At 36.0% G+C, this 16,577-nt stretch overlaps 1 protein-coding gene across 1 annotated transcript in view; it reads left to right on the plus strand.

Moving 5' to 3' along the window:
• Positions 1-16,577, plus strand: part of LOC129272607 (nucleolar protein 14-like) — a 31,622-nt gene that overhangs the window by 10,930 nt on the left and 4,115 nt on the right. The window contains exons 5-19 of the mRNA XM_064108048.1: positions 294-352; positions 569-634; positions 1,248-1,343; positions 2,000-2,077; positions 3,094-3,260; positions 5,102-5,175; positions 7,604-7,890; positions 8,372-8,426; positions 9,090-9,309; positions 9,724-9,859; positions 10,724-10,888; positions 11,495-11,655; positions 12,445-12,670; positions 13,713-13,834; positions 15,405-15,566. Coding sequence (XP_063964118.1) covers positions 294-352; positions 569-634; positions 1,248-1,343; positions 2,000-2,077; positions 3,094-3,260; positions 5,102-5,175; positions 7,604-7,890; positions 8,372-8,426; positions 9,090-9,309; positions 9,724-9,859; positions 10,724-10,888; positions 11,495-11,655; positions 12,445-12,670; positions 13,713-13,834; positions 15,405-15,566 — 2,074 coding nt within the window. The remainder of the gene's footprint in view (positions 1-293; positions 353-568; positions 635-1,247; positions 1,344-1,999; positions 2,078-3,093; positions 3,261-5,101; positions 5,176-7,603; positions 7,891-8,371; positions 8,427-9,089; positions 9,310-9,723; positions 9,860-10,723; positions 10,889-11,494; positions 11,656-12,444; positions 12,671-13,712; positions 13,835-15,404; positions 15,567-16,577) is intronic.

A 16,577-nucleotide genomic window follows, 5' to 3' on the forward strand; every position in this document is an offset into this window, starting at 1 on the left:
AAAAAAAGGATGACACTGATGGATTTCCATAGAGTCACGATTGATTGGATCAATCGTAATTCTTTGTAAGACGGGGCCCAGATCTATAGAGATTGGATTTCTTGTTATGAACAAATATCTGAATAAAAAGTTTACAGGTGTTAGTGCTAGAGAATTCATTTTGTGAGTCCAGGAACCCAAATGAAATGATGGTACCCAAACTGTTTTTAGAGCATATGTTTTTTAGCTTGTTGGCATCCTATTTGTTCTCATATGTTCACGTCCTCCTTTGGCATTCTCTCTGCTCATTTCAGAAAAGTTTGTAGCAGAAGAACATTTTGGTGGATTTCTGACGAAGAAGAAGACTGACGAGGTTCGTACAGCGAATTGGTCTATACTATTTTCGTTTGCATGTCTTGACTCTGAGAATGTGTTATGCGTGATTGACATCTGCATTTAACTATATATTTGAAGTTAATGTATCTTGTGAATATTGATAGTACTTCAGAAACTATACTGAAATTGTTAAGCCTTGATTTCTACATTTGTGATTTTTGTTTTCATTTGAATATTTCTTTATTTTCTTTAGGAAGGAAAGCCCAAGACCCGACATGAAATATTTGAAGAAATCATCGCCAAATCTAAGAAAGACAAGGTAAATAGCATTCTTTTTTTTATCAAGTTATGCTCCCTTTCTTGCACTTGTTTCACATCGCATTTCTTACAAAAGTGTGTAAGTAAGTTTCAAGAATTGTTTCAACAAAAAGTTGGATGGAATAAAGAAAAATGAAAAAGCAAAATATAGGCAAGCTGAAAAATGGGGCAAGGTTGCCCCCCCCCCCTCCCTCCCTCAGGCCAGGTACAAGTTTTGACCAGTGATAATCATTTGTGAGACAAGGGAATTTTGGAAATTCCATAATTCAACCATTATTACCTAACCACAAAGATAAATATTAGGATGTATCAAGATTGTATGATAATTGAAAGAAAATATATTTTCTTCATATTTTATAGCTTCTCTCTTGTTGGTTTTTAAAATCTGTATTGACCTTTTCCCTGCTTTGGTCAACTAGTGTCACCAATTCTGTGTTTCATCTGTTGGCTGTAATAAACAAATATGCAAAATGCCATTCGATGTCAGTTGGCCACTCCAACTTTGAAAATAAAATTCATTCATGGATTTCATAATTTACAGGACAAAGAGTTAATGAAAACACTATAGGGTATGCTAAATGTATTTGTATAATATTTTTATGTTAAACTTTCAGTTCAACCGGCAGAGCGAGAAGGAAGATGTTGTGAAGCTTACTGAGCAACTAGATCAAGAGTTCAATTTCGTAGCACAGTTCATAGCCAACGTCGAGGTAAGGTCATACATCAATTCTTAGTAGTAATGATAATATTCCGACATCAGGGCCCTGTTGCATAAAAGTATATTATGGTAACTTTGCCATCCAATGGTATCTGTCATGGAATCCTTGATTCTGATTGGCTGTTGATCAGCGTTACCATGGTAGATACCATTGGATGACAAAGTTACCGTAATAGTAATTTTTTTGCAACAGAGCCCAGAAGCACTTTGCAGATATCAGATCTGATCATCAGAATATGGCATGCCTGCACATCTTCTCCACTCCCTTGGGAGCATTCCAACAATAGGTCCACAACTCAATTGCTAGATGTATTACATAGGCTTTCCATTACTACCGGGAACCTATTTGAAACCTGGATGGAGAGAGGCAAATTGTTGATTGATGCCTTGCCAAGGGATGGCCTAGTACATCGAGATGATTTTTTTTATTATCTATTATCCTGTTCATGTTATATCTGAATATCTATTTGCCAATTAACGATTTTTAGTCTTAAAACAGCAGCAGACTCTTGCCATGCCATTTTGTTGAAATCTTTTATTGGGAAGCAGAGTCCCCCTTTAAAGATTGGTTTACCGAAGAATAACAAGTATTTTAAGAATATGTTTTATAATTTGTTTGTTTTTTTGTTTTGTTTTTGTTTTTTGCAGTGCAAGAAGGAAAGAGAGAACAAACCAGATGACTATGATATGTCTGTGAAAGAACTCATCTTTGATATGAGAGCCAAGGTAATCTTTATAATTGTTTTCAACTCACTCATCTTCATTGTCTCTTAGCATTCCTACAAGCTTTTGTACAGGTTCAGGACTTTGTGAAAAAATTAAGTGATGTATTGACTCTATATAGCCCACCTTATTTTGAAATTGCATAGCAGTGGGGGTGGGGCTTTTTTGGTCCCTCCATATTGCCCTTATAGGGAAATCCAACCCAAATAAAATTTTGTTTTTATAAGAAAAAGAAAAATCATACAAGTTGATAGGTGAAGGTTTGAACAATATTGGACAAACAACAAGAAAGTTATGAACTTTTTAATGTTGTAAATATTGGTAATCACTATACTCATAGAGACTTCAAATTGGCCACATATGGGATGTCATAGTAATGTAAGGCAAGGACTACTCTTCAATGTACTCCAATACATATGGCTAAAATGTCATTTTTCCCAAAAGTTTTATTTCAAATTATATTTTTCTTTCATGAGGACATAAAACAATATACTACCTGAGTTATATTTAGATTACTGCCCCAGGCGAATGGATATTTAGGAGAAAACCACAAATCCCTGATAATAAAGTACATGGCCTATGGGAAAGTTGTCCTTGCCCCTTGTCATAATTTACTTACCCAGTTGCCAATGTGAAATCTACATACTATTAGGGATCTCAATTTTAATGGAAGCTATAACTTTCTTATTGCTTGTCCGATTTCTGTCAAACTTTCACCATTCTGTTTAATTTATTTTTCTCTTTCCCAACACAACATTTTATGGCCAAGGATGGATTCCCCTTTAATCATGTGATCAAGACGAAAAAATTGACACCCATGTTCCCCACAATGTAAGCTACAAAATGTATGCTGATTAATTTATGCATGATGTGTCAATTTAGATGTAAATCATTAAATAAAACTTGAAATTACTGAATTTTTTACATATTACCCAAAGTGCATAAAGACTTGATATTATCATATGCAAAGTAATCGGTGGTTTACTAATAATGAATATTCATGAATCATCCCATGACAGGCTTCAGACAGGATGAAAACCCCTGAGGAGCTCGCCAAGGAAGAGAAGGAAAAATTGGAGAAGATGGAAGCAGATCGACAGCGAAGAATGAAAGGGATCACAGAGACCGAAGAAGAGGAGAACAAACGAAGGATGCAATACCTGTCAGCTGATGATCTGAATGACGGGTGAAGAATTTTTACTTACTTTCGTCCTTAATTTAAATATGTTCTGTTTCCGTTTATGGTAACTCCCGTAGGAACTCGGCAGGACAGCATTTTGCTGGTAATTGCCAAGCTGGTATATAACCAATTACCTAGGAAACATTTTTACGTCTAGGTTAATCAGTCATAGTAGCTGACCTTATAGACGACAGATATTACTCTCGGGCCTTTTAATCAAAGTGGAGACAATGGCAGAGTGAGGATTCTAATTCACAACCTTGCGATCATGAGTCCAATGCTCTAACCACTGGACCACACGACCCATGTTTTTAAGGCAAGGCCATCTTTTAGAAAAGGCACATTTCTCTAATACAGCACTAATATCAACAATTTAAATTATGCAAGGCCAAATAGAGATGCCAATCACTGGTGTATTTGGTGGTCTAGGATTAATTCAAGCCCTGTTACTCAAACTAATATTGACTTTTATGGGGAGTTCAGTTTTAATTTGCCAACTCTGTGAAAAGCAGTGGCAGTACTAGTAATAAAGATATATCTTTGAGGTAAAATAACAAGCCATTAATGATGTAAATATTCATAACTGAATGATTCAAACTGTATAAACTAAGACCCATCCCCAAAGCCTTGACCCTCGTTTCGATAAATGTGATGACATTAACATACAGTTGAGGCCAGAAGTTTACATACACCCAGGAAATTCAAAGAAAAGTTGACACTTGCCAAGCATCATTAAATTTACTGTATCTTATAAAATATTTGTGCTATCATGACAAATTTGATATCAAACAAACGAGTATGTCATGCCCCTTCATCACATTGCTTTGTCATCAGGAGCTGAAAAATATATAGGTGTCATTTTTTCCCAAATTTTTTTCATATTTTACACAAATTAAAAATAAAAACTTGACAAAAACATTTCATATTCGTGCTAGTTTCTTCTGAACACAAACATTTCAGATTACACTTTTTTGTTCAGTGGTGACATATGATAGAAAATGTAATATAATCATAGATTTGACATTGATATATTTCTATGAAACGATGTTTGAAAATATACTAACAAACAATAGAATACATTTGGCATGAATATTACTTTTTTTTTTCAAAGAAAATTCCACCTGAAATATACTTTAATCCCAACGGCATCCCAATCATGTGAAAGAGCATGATATGCTCTTTTTGCCTCAACTGTATATGCTTGTCTGAAAAATCTGTCCTCTTGGTCGACTAACCACACCTTATGCTGGGTACATGACCATATGGTGCAGGGAGAAAAACACACGGGTGCTGTGGGTGATTTCGCCCCTGAAATGCTCAAAATAGCCTGGAAATATCCATATACTGCAATGTTAAAGCTTATCCAGTGTTGCGGATTAAGGTAGTAGGTTTTAAGAAGTAGCCCCCGGAAATGAAAGATTCTTTTTTTTTTTGCCTGAAATGGAGATATATTTTCCATGAAACCTGACAGGATTATGCTTTTGTTGTTTTTATCAACAATATCAAATTTTATTAAAATGTCAAGTTATTTAGACAATTAGTCATTTCGAGATTATCTATTATTTTCAATCCATAAATCAGAAGTTTTGTTGATTTTGAGGTTTCTTTGAAATACATTCTGTAGCAGAATGTTGCAAAATTTGGGAACCGCCTACCCAGGCGTCACAAATTTGGTCTAAAAAGATTTGCAAGACTTGAAAGTGAGGGGGGGGGGCCTCTGAGCCCCCCCCCCCCCCGGCCTAGATGGGGTTAATGATGTATTAAGCACTGTATAAAAACATTAATAGTTATAAGCAAAATACCTTATGTACTTACTTTCCCTTCTTCAAATCCTTTTTTTCTTCTAGATTTGAGTTAACCCGTGATAATCGAAGCACTCTGAGTTATAGTGATGGCGTTCCTTCATTTGGATTTGATCAAGGTAGGTTTCCATATTTCAATGTGGGCATTGTTTTGTAAATTTTTTCATATCTCTTGCTGAATTGCACATTCTAATTTCTTTGGCATGATTTTCCCAGCTGCTTGAAAAATTAAACGAGAGCATAATGAATGGTCGATTGTTGACGAAAAGTGAAATATCATTTTCATTTGGCTGAGAAGTGCATGGTTGTTCAAATCTTTTCATAATTTGCTATTATCGATGTTAATTTGTTCTCTACTGTGGATTACTAGAGATATACGTCAATATAACATATGATTCAAGATTCAAGATTTATTAAAACATATGATCGCAGCTTGTTAAGCTGAATTGACAAATGTTTTACAAAAAAGCATAAAAATACACATAAAATCAACAAAAAAGTAATGTTACAAAAGAATCAAGAAATTACAAAGACAATTACGGTATAATCATGATAATAATGAAGAAGTGATCTTAGTTTTGGAAAGCTTTGAAAAAAGTGCATATGTTGGAAAAAAATACTAAATATAAAATTATTGTGATGTGATATGGGTTTAAAGAAGAATTAAAAGGAAATTTGTTGTAACGGCTTCAAGTAGATTGAAAATGAAAATGAGAAAAGAGCATCAAAAATTACTGTCTAATGTGAGAGTAACTTAACCCTATCTATGCCGGGGGGGGGGGGGCCTCCGAGGCCCCTCCCTCAACGAGTCGCGCGATATTTTCGCTGCGCAAATTTTTTTGACCGCGCTGCTCGCTGACTTTTTACTTTCAAGTCTTGCGCAACTTTTGAGACCAATTTTGTGTCACCCGGGTACGCGGTTCCGAAATTACGCAACGTTGTGTAAGTGCATGTCAGACCAAAAATTGCTCAAAAACGTGATTTCGTGTACAAAGTCAATGTAAATTGTGTTTTCAACCAAAAATCATAAATGTAGATTATTTTTAGTTTTGCTGGTCTAAATGTATGTATTTTATGCTGTTTATGATCTTAGAAGAGTCCCCAATGAATTTCATTGAAAAACAAAGGGTCCAAAAAACATAGAAATACAAAAGAAATTGCAAAAAACAATATAATACATAAGAAATTGATCAGATATCACAATTTTTTTCATGTAAACTTGCTAAGAAAACCACAAAGAGTTTCTATGCCAAAAATTAGAACATTTGGAGCTTTATTTATGGATTTAGAGGAAAAAGTATGATTTCGAATACTAATTACGCATAAATTAGCATAATTACTTCATAACAATTTGCATGAAATAAATTACTATACAATTTTGTAGATTATATCCAAGACAACCTGCGTGCCAATTTTCGGCGCGATCGCGCGGTCGACGGCTGAGATCTCAAGGGGGGCCTGGGAGGCCCCCCCCCCCGGCCATATGAACTCCCTAAATACCCCGGCCTAGATAGGGTTAAGGAAAGTAAGGAAATAAATCGGGAGAAATCAAGAACAAACTACCAAACAATTATGCTAAATTAATGAGACTGTAAACTGATAAGAAACATTTTCAATATGCATGTACAGTAAATAATGGATACAATGATTGCCATGGTAATTAAAAGTGTAAAAAATAATTTAAGAACAAAATATACACCACCAGTCAGCCACTTCTAACTCACCACTACACCACAAAACAGAAAACAATAGACTCGGTCCACCCAGGGTCCACCGAATCTACTGCTCTCCGCCCCACAATGCAATAGCGAGCCAGAAGCAGCCAACTGGTACTGTATGTTGAGACAGATCTACAGTTTAGAGTTCACCAAGCGGACAAGATATGGTAACGCACTTTTGCGATACCTTTCCGTCCAACATCTAATTTCTGTGAGTCTTTGACTGTTTCGGAGCTCTCGGTATGATAACCTTGCAGGTGGGAGCCAATCACGAAAGTTCTTGAACAGTTGTAAGGCAAACTTTTGACACAGTTCATCTCTACGGTCCCTCAGAGTGACCAAGGTGCAACGCTTCATAGATAGTTCATATGATTCATACTCCTTACTTAGCATCAATCTCAGCGCTCTCTTTTGGATAGATTCAATTGCTGCAATTTGTCGCTGGGTCAATGAAGAATGCCATATTGTACTTCATTAAAATCTTTACAATGTTTTTTATTCCGTATTTTGTCACATTGTGACAATGTCTTTGCATGTGACAATGTCTTTGCATAAAAAAAACAAAAGTGATGAGAAGAGCAGGTTGTGATGACTACAAAAATATTTTTTGTTGTGGGGGGATGTTGGTATTATACAGGAAAAGATTATGCAGTAAATGTATGAAGAAAACAAAAACATTTATAAGGCTGACAGTGTTGCCAGTATTGTCAGCCTTGCATTTGAATGGTTACAATAAAACAATTGACTATTGGTAGTGATACAGCCCTTTTAGCATAAGGCCAAAAATATTCTGCATTTGGCTAAATGCACATGTCTTTGTATTCTGCAGGTGAATCTGACGCAGAGGAGAAAGAGGAGAAGGAAGAAGGAGATGATGATGATGATGACGATGAAGAAGATGATGACGATGAAGAAGATGAGGAGAGCGATAATGATGAGGAGGATGACGATGCTTCTGATTTGGAATCTGAGCCTTCTGAATCAGATGATGATGACAACGACAATGATGATAAGGAGCATGATAGGACTTTGAAGATGAAAAGCTCCTTGAAGAAAGACAATAAGCAGAGTGTTTCAAAGAAAGTCTCCATACAAGAACCAGAGGAAAATAAAAAGGTATGAATCATTTCAGAGTTGCCAAGTCTGGCTGATAGGCGGGGAGGCTTCTTTAAAAATTGAATAAGTCCATATGAAGTTTTTTGTAAATTTAATGAGAGTATTTATTTTCAAAGTTGAATTCAGAGTCAATAAAATGAATATGGTTAAGCAATATGTCCATATGATGTCTATATGAATGTCCAATATTGTGATGTGATGATGCTATGTTTACCAAAATGTCCAAATTTAATTAAAATTGAGTTGGGTCTCTGACTTTATAAAGATTTTCTGATATAATCAACATTATTGAACACTTGGGATAGTTTGAAACTTGAAGTGTGTGTGTGAAAAACAATTGCCTCTATTGGTGTAGCAATGAAATGTACTTTTTCTTGTACAAACAAACGCATGACTCCACATCCAAAAGAGAGAGTTTATTAAAGATTATAGTTAGTCAAATATGTTGACCTGAATACTATTTTGTGATTTTATCATACAGAAGAGAGAAGAAATTATAAGGTTAGCCAAGGAAGAGCTTCCGTACACATTCAAAGGTAAATATTTTCTTCCTAAATTCTTTCCAAGTTTTCCTATGAAAGAAGTGCTTTATATCCAAGTATGGAAGACCTGAAACTTATACCCTTTATTTAGAATAATGGAAGTTTGTGTTTGGAAACTGAACAATGTATGAAATGAAATCCATATTTAATTGTTCATATTAGAAATCTGATATAGAAATGCTACCAAAATTCATTTTGCCCAATTGATTGTTGACCCGGCAGGCACTGTGCAACACCAGATCGACGTTGCTCTATTCCTTAAATCGTTGAACGCCAAACAAGGGTAGCAGCAACTCCCTCTTTTTAACGTCTTTTTGGTCTGACACGGCTGGGGCTTGAACATCATTGGAAGCAAAAATTATTTTTTTTAATTGTGTTTTATGTTTACTAATGGTGAATAAAGATTCATTTATGCTGCTATTGACTTATTATAATACTCTTTTGGATGATCCAATTGTCATAAGAGCTGATACATTGGATCTCTACTGTTAGAGATTTGTGTTATCATTGGCTATGCCAAGTTAAGTCACAGTTTTATGCCAGAGATTCTATTAAATCCATGTTCAAAATACAGGCCAGTGTGTTTGAATATTCCTCAATCCAAATCATTCGCACCATCAAACGATTAGTCCTATTGGTTTTTTTTTTTTACTTCAGCTCCAACATGCCTTGAAGAGCTCGAGGATGTGTTGTCTGGCCACACCCCTAGCAACCAGCTGACCATCTTAGAGAGGATGATCAAATGCCACCATCCGAGTCTCTCCGATGGTAACAAGGCTAAACTAGAGACCCTCACCTCGTTGACATATCAACTCATGGGGAAGTATGTGAAACGAGGCAGGGATTTGGAGGCGGACTTTATCAATGGTCTAACAAAGTAAGTATGACGGTATTATCGCTGCTAAGGTGACAAGGGGCCTGTTGCACAAAGGGATGCAATCGAACACAACTTGATTTTTATCCAATCACAAGCAAGCATTTCAAATGTGTGTTTGATTTTTTAAAATTAATTTCTGTAACATGCACAACAACTTGGATCCACTTTATTAGTAAACCATACTCCTTGACTGAAACAATATGGAGTTGAGCTTACATGGATTATTGTGGGAGAAAAGGTAATGAAAAAAAATATATATGAATTTTTAATTCATTATATGTTGGGATTTTTTTGTTTTGTTTTGCTAAATAAAGTGATTTTAATCTTCTGAGCTGTAATTGGTAGATAGCAAGATTTTTTTGTATTGGAAATGCCACCGGTCAAGAAATGTTTTGGGGTCTATCTTTTTTGTAGGCATCTATATGATTTGACACAGACCTGTGCGCTATCCTCGGGTAACGGCCTACAAGCGATCATTAGTGAGAAGTTTGAAATTTTCAACAAAGAGACTGAAGACAAAGGAAGGTCAATGTTTCCTTCATTGGATGTGGTGAGTGAATGTTATCCCAACTTCTCTCATGTTCCACCACTTTCCCTCCAATCTCCCCTGGTTTCAGCCACTCTCCTCGCCCCCTTTCTTGTACCTCCTTCGTTTCCATTCTTGCCTCTCCATATACTTCCTCTCGCCTTTCATCTTCTGTCTCCCCTTCCACCATCCACTTCTTTCCTCCCTCTGCCTCTCCACTTTCACCTTATATCCTCCCTCTTCCTATCCCTCTCCCCTCCTTCATCCCCTCCACTCTTCTACCATCCATCTCTTTCTTCCCCCATTCCCTTCCCTCTCCCCTTCATCTCTCCCTTCTGGCTTCCCCTTCTCCTCTTCTTTCCCCCCCCCCCTTCACTCATCCCCTCCCCTTTCCCTTGTTAAACATGGCTTGTGTCCCTTGAGAAAGCCCCTACAGTCTGAAATTAATTCCAAGGCTTGTTTCGTAAGCCAACCTTTTGCAGTTATATTATGGAGATTATTTTTTAACTTTGTATTCCAGTCATTTTAAAGTAATGCTCAACATGAGTTTCTTGGAAGTGACCCCATTAGCCATAGCCTGTTGATTGGTTGATTAATTTTATTACTGAATTTCATTATTGAACAATGAATTCTACTTCCTAATTATACCAACACATGATTGTAATAATGCCAGGTTTGATTGAAGTTGTAACCCTTGGATATCCATTGTCGTTCTGTTGCGATGGACTTCAAATTTGCCATTACCCAATCGGTAGGTAACTGCTCATTTGTCGGTAAAAACCACATGGTAAACCAGGTTGTCATTGGCTGGAGTGTTGTTGCCATGATAGGGATAAGGGTCAAAGTTTTAAGATACAAACTGTAAGAGTGTTTACATTTTTGTTGCAGCTTCTCTACTTCAAGCTGGTGTCGGTCCTCTTCCCAACATCTGACTTTCGTCACAGTGTCGTCACACCCACAATGCTCTTCATGGGGGCCATTTTGAGTCAGTGTCAGGTGAGGTCATGTCAGGATGTGACCTTTGGCCTCTTCCTCTGCAATCTCTTCCACAAGGTCAGTTTAAGACCATTCTAAATGTATTGTTACAATTTTACAAGTTTGTGGTTGAGAATTATGAGAATGAGAAATATACAAGAATAAGTTTCCTTCATTTCTATCTAAGTAAGTAATTAAACATGTATCACATGTGCATGAAATGATGATGTCAAATTCTAAGTAATTGTCATTTCATGTGAGCATCTGAGGTGTTCATAATGTAAATTGTCAACTTTCCATTTGATTTCATCCCTCATGGTCTTATCCTAGTTTATCTCAGACCAGATAATTCAATAACCATTTGGCCTAATTGCCACTTACCCCATTTATCATATTGTATTATTTCCAGTTACGCTATACGATTTAATAGATTATTCAGGGTTTTTTTACCACATTTTCATTTTACTATGAAGTAGCCCATGTGTATTAGACTATATGAGAAACAGACCAAGTGAATATTAAATGAACACTAAATTTGTGATATTTTGATATTTAGGTTTGGGTGAATTTAAGTTTCTTATGTATCATAAATTAGTATTAACAAAATATATTAATTGATATTTTTTTTGGTCCAATTGTGCTCTTAAATTTTTCACGATTTTAAACTTAAATTTTCTTTCTCAGTATGTGTCACTGTCAAAACGTCTTGTTCCTGAAGTCATCAACTTCTTACGAGGTATTCTATTCATGGCATCGGACCATGAGAGTAAGACAGGAGGACTTGTGGTGGCGCCCTTCAAACACTCTGGAAGATTTGCCAAACTCCTTAGACACGAGGGAACGAGGTCAGTTGAGCCGAGCCATTTCTATATCTATTCATTGTAATTTTGCAGAAAATATGAAGTCATAGATTAAATTGATTTCCAATGCTATGAACCAACCATATGTTTGTATTTTATCAAATTTTGAATATGGGCTGTATCAATTAAAAGGAAGCTGCAAATTCATAATTGTAGTAATAATAAAGTAAAAGTGCTTATCAAAAATTAAAAAAATACCTCACTATTGTATCATAAAGTAAAGGGGAATCTTAAAAGTATTTTGCACAACTATCATGATGTCTACTTGATTTCTTTGTCTTTGATTGGTACTTTCTTTGTTATCCACTACCATAATAGCAAGACATAAACAAACTTGTTTGGGATTATGTTGCAAAGACAAGAGTAAAACATCAAGTATCTTGTTCGTGAGAAAATTATCAAATCAATGATGATTGAACTTAAATCACCTATCATGAATCTTGATAGTGATTTTCATGGACAAGTCTGCTGTGAGCCAGTGTTCAGTACATTTTTGTTCCATTAAAGTTATTTTCACGAGCATCTATGAATCAACCAACCATGTAGGTGCCATGGTCGAGTGGTCTAAGGCGCCGACTAGACATTTGAAAGTCCGGGTTTCGATCCCTGGCAAGGGTACCTATGCCCGTGAGCAAGGCATTAATTGACAGTGCTTTTTTATCCTGCATTCAAATAAATGGAAATGCTACATGCATTCTTGGAAACTAGGTGTGGGTTTTTTTTTAAACCAACCATGACTTTTCCACTTTGGTGTATGGGTTTAACACTAAACAGTAAATCTGAACTGAAACCGGTGAAGATCCTGGACCTGATGATAGACCCCGATGACCTGGACCAAGCAGAGTTCTCTACGTGGGCCGTTGGTCTAACCTGCCATCTCCTCCACCAGTTCTCTAAACTCTATGTAGATCTACCCAGTTATCCAGAGATCTTCTCCCCCATCTACACCCTCCTACAAGATAAAGAGCTACTGCTGAATAAATACAACCATGAAATTCAGGTGAGGTGATGATTTTACGTCTTTATTATGATCAAGTGATGTCAATAATGTTATCCTTCCTTAAATCAGGGCCCCGTCTTACAAAGAGCTATGATTGATCCGATCAACCTCAACTTTATGAAAATCCATCAGTGTCATAATTTTTTCTCTAAGAAATTTTCACAATGTCCTTTTTAAACAAAGAGAAGCTCACTGAATTTCCAAGAAAACAATGATTGTATGAATATAATCATATCTAGAAAATATTTTGACCATATGTCCATATTAGATGTTGACGTTGCTGGCTTTCCATAGTTGTGGTTGATCGGATCATTCGCAACTCTTTATAAGACGGGGCCCTGTTGTCCGGTTTGATTTCATGCTTATAACTGGAGGTTGGGACATCGCATAGGAGGTTTTATTTTTTTTTTACACAAGGTTCCATATTCTGAATTTTGGTTTAATTTAGGACATGGTCTAACTCTGTGTAAAAAATATGGGAAACCAAGTATGTCAAACATTTTTAAAAATTTGTTCATTAAATTTATTTATTTTAGGTTACTGCACTCTTTTTTCATGCATCAATGCTGTGGAAAACTATTTGGTTATCATTGACAGATAATATTCAATTGTTAGTAGGAAAATGTGCTGCTTAAATGAATATTAAGTAAATAATAAGCACAAAAATATATTTTATAAACTATCAAAATGTAGAATACCGGTAGTGTGTGTGTATTTGAGTTTTGTTAGACGTGTATCAATCAGATATGATTATTTACGTTTCGGACCGACCTTTAACGTCACCATCCGGAAGACGTGATCAGGGCTCGAACCTCTGCATCAATTTGTAACTTCCCCGACTATAAGCTTGGATTACCGGTGCACGCCACAACACCCAGTTAAATAGCGGTATTGATGTAAAAACCTATGTTTCAAATTTGTAGTTCAAACAAAACAAAAAAGAAGACACAAACTCTTGTCAGTTTGTGTTGTATCTAGTATCATAATTAATATCATACTTTCATTTAATGGTGACCAATAACCATATTTTTCGTCTCATCAGTCACTGGGAGATGAAGTCCATTTACACATAGAGGGCAGCAGACAGCGGACAAGGAAAGTTCTTGAAGTCGAGAAGAAGAAACCAGCTCCTCTCAAAATGTTTGAACCAAAGATTGAAGAAAAGTAAGCTAATAATAAAGTCAAGAAATTGTATCATTTTCATGAACACCCCCTCCCCCAAAAAAAGGAAAAACCCACTGTTTTAGATCTGTCACTATCTCAGACACCATTTATTTTCTTATGGATGATAAAAGTGCATTGTTGATGAAATTGACCATTGGCAGATGTGCCGCAGTCGGCATCATACATGTATGCATTGATCCCAATATATTTGCAAACATGTTCCAACACTCTGCAAACGCCCTTCTTTGGGTGACGGATATACATGTATTTGTTATCTTCGGATGTAATAAGGATGATAAGGGCCCGAGTACATACTCTATCTCATGAAAGGCAGTCAGCACTGACAATTAACAAGGCATTATTCAGTTCCAGTGAGGGGGGGCACTGGTCACTTGCCATTAAGCCTGGCTCACGTCTTTACATTTTGGGCTTGTGTTAAGCCGCTTATTGCCCAAACGCAGACAATCACAGCCAGCGGCAATACAACAAAACAAGCCAATACAAGGTCAATACGCAGACTAACGCAGAAGCCTTGGGTTCTTTCTTGGTAGTGATGTTTAAAACATCTGCAACTGATCTTAACCCCAATTCAACCAAAATCCATGCGAGCAAGGAGCGGCGTTGACAGGCAACAGCTAACGGCTTACGCAGCCGTTAGTGCTCAATCTAACTCACTTTTATCTCCCTTCATTTCGCGCAATGCTTTACGAGCTCCACCTAGCTCATAGAATAGATGTGTGTACGCAGCTTAAAGCAAAAGGTGTGAGCTACATGTAGGCTTTACTATAGTATCTGTCAAAGATCAACAACATTTATGAAACGGTGTGGTGTCCAGAGCTAGGTTTTAGGCTAAGATCGTAGTGAAAAGTTCAGTCCATAATTGTTATTTCTAAATATCTTAAAGTTTTGTGTTCTTTAAAGAGTCATATTTTTATCTGTTCTAAGATTAAAAGGTACTCTAAATGGTTGTTAATTATCCTTGATGTGATAGAAACATGTCTTACAACAGACCAGCAAATTCAACATATTTTTTATGCATGTTTGTTCAAAAAAAATTCTAGATATGAATGTATATCCATAAATTCATTGACTTGACAATTTGGTGTGTTCTCCTTTGTTTACAAAGGACATTTTGCAAATTTCCTGTAGAAAAAATTATGACATTGATGGATTTCCAGAGTTACAATTGATTGGATCAATCATAACTCTTTGTAAGATAGAGGCCCAGGGCCCTGTCTTACAAAGAGTTACGAGTGATCCAATCAATCTCAAGTCTCAAATGTATGGAAACCCATCCATACCATAATTTTTTCTACAGGAAATTCACACAATCTCCTTAGTAAACAAAGAGAATCACACTGAATCGTCAAGAGAACAATGAATGTATGATTATACATCATATCTAGAAAATGTTTTGAACAAATTTGCATTTTAGATGTTGACATTGCTGGCCGTCCATAGTTGTGGTTGATCAGATCAATCGCAACTCTTTGTAAGACGGGGCCCATATTGTATTTTCTTTCTAGATATTAAACAGAAATATGTATGAAAACTTGTATCTTTTTCACAGTTATGATCCGACGAGGAAGTATCGTAGCACAGGAAACAAGGAGCGCGATGAACAACAGAGATTAATCCATCGTCACCGTAGAGAGATGAAGGGTGCTGTCAGAGAGATCCGTAAAGATACTCAGTTTATCGCTCGGCAGAAACTCAAAGAACAGAAAGAGAGGTAATGCTATTACTTAGCTCTTTGAATAACCTAAATTAAATTAAAGTGTAACTGTTATTGTCTGCAATGTATCTTTTCTTCCCGATTATGCTGTATCATAAAAATGGGCAGAGGGCTTTTCTTAAAGGACAAGTCCACCCCAACAAAATGTTGATTTGAATAAAAAGAGAAAAATCCAACAAGCACAACACTGAAAATTTTATCAAAATCGGATGTAAAATAAGAAAGTAATGACATTTTAAAGTTTTGCTTAATTTCACACAACAGTTATATGCACATCCTGGTGGATATGCAAATAAGGAGACTGATGATGTCTTCCACTCACTATTTCTTTTGTATTTCATTATATGAAATAGGGAATATTCTATTTTTCTCCTCATTGTCAAGTGAAACAACGATTGATTCCTCTCTAAACATGTGGAATGAGTATTGTTTAATACTATATGATTCAGTCAAGTTGGTCCTTATTGTCAAATCTATAAAAAAAATGAAATATTGTATAATTCAAACAATAAAAAAACAAAAGAAAAAATGAGTGAGGGACATCATCGACTGTCTCATTCGAGTTGTGCATATCACTGTTTTGTGAAAAATAAGCAAAACTTTAAAATGTCAAAACTCTCCGATTTTGATGAAATCTTCAGCGTTTTGCTAGTTTGATTTTTCTCTATTTATTCAAATCAACATTTTTCTGGGGTGGATTTTACCTTTAATTATTTTAGAAAGATTACATTTTCAGATGTTCATTAACATTCTTATTCAAAGGTAAAGAGCAGACAGTGACTCTCTTGCCTAAATCCCAGATGAATTAGGACTGCCTTGTTATGTATGCTTTTCAATTAGGCACCAAACTTTTTGTTTCTGGCAAATATTTTGGTGGAAAGTTGTACAGGGGAGCGAAAATATATTAGTGCGGAAGATGTTCATCGTGGTGATCGCACCAGGTCTTTGGCTGGTGCAATTCAAAGTGGCACATCGACTTTAAACCGAGATGCAGTAGATTCAAAGTTC

This window comes from Lytechinus pictus, chromosome 12 (assembly GCF_037042905.1).
Source record: "Lytechinus pictus isolate F3 Inbred chromosome 12, Lp3.0, whole genome shotgun sequence".
NCBI classification, from domain to species: Eukaryota; Metazoa; Echinodermata; class Echinoidea; order Temnopleuroida; family Toxopneustidae; genus Lytechinus; species Lytechinus pictus.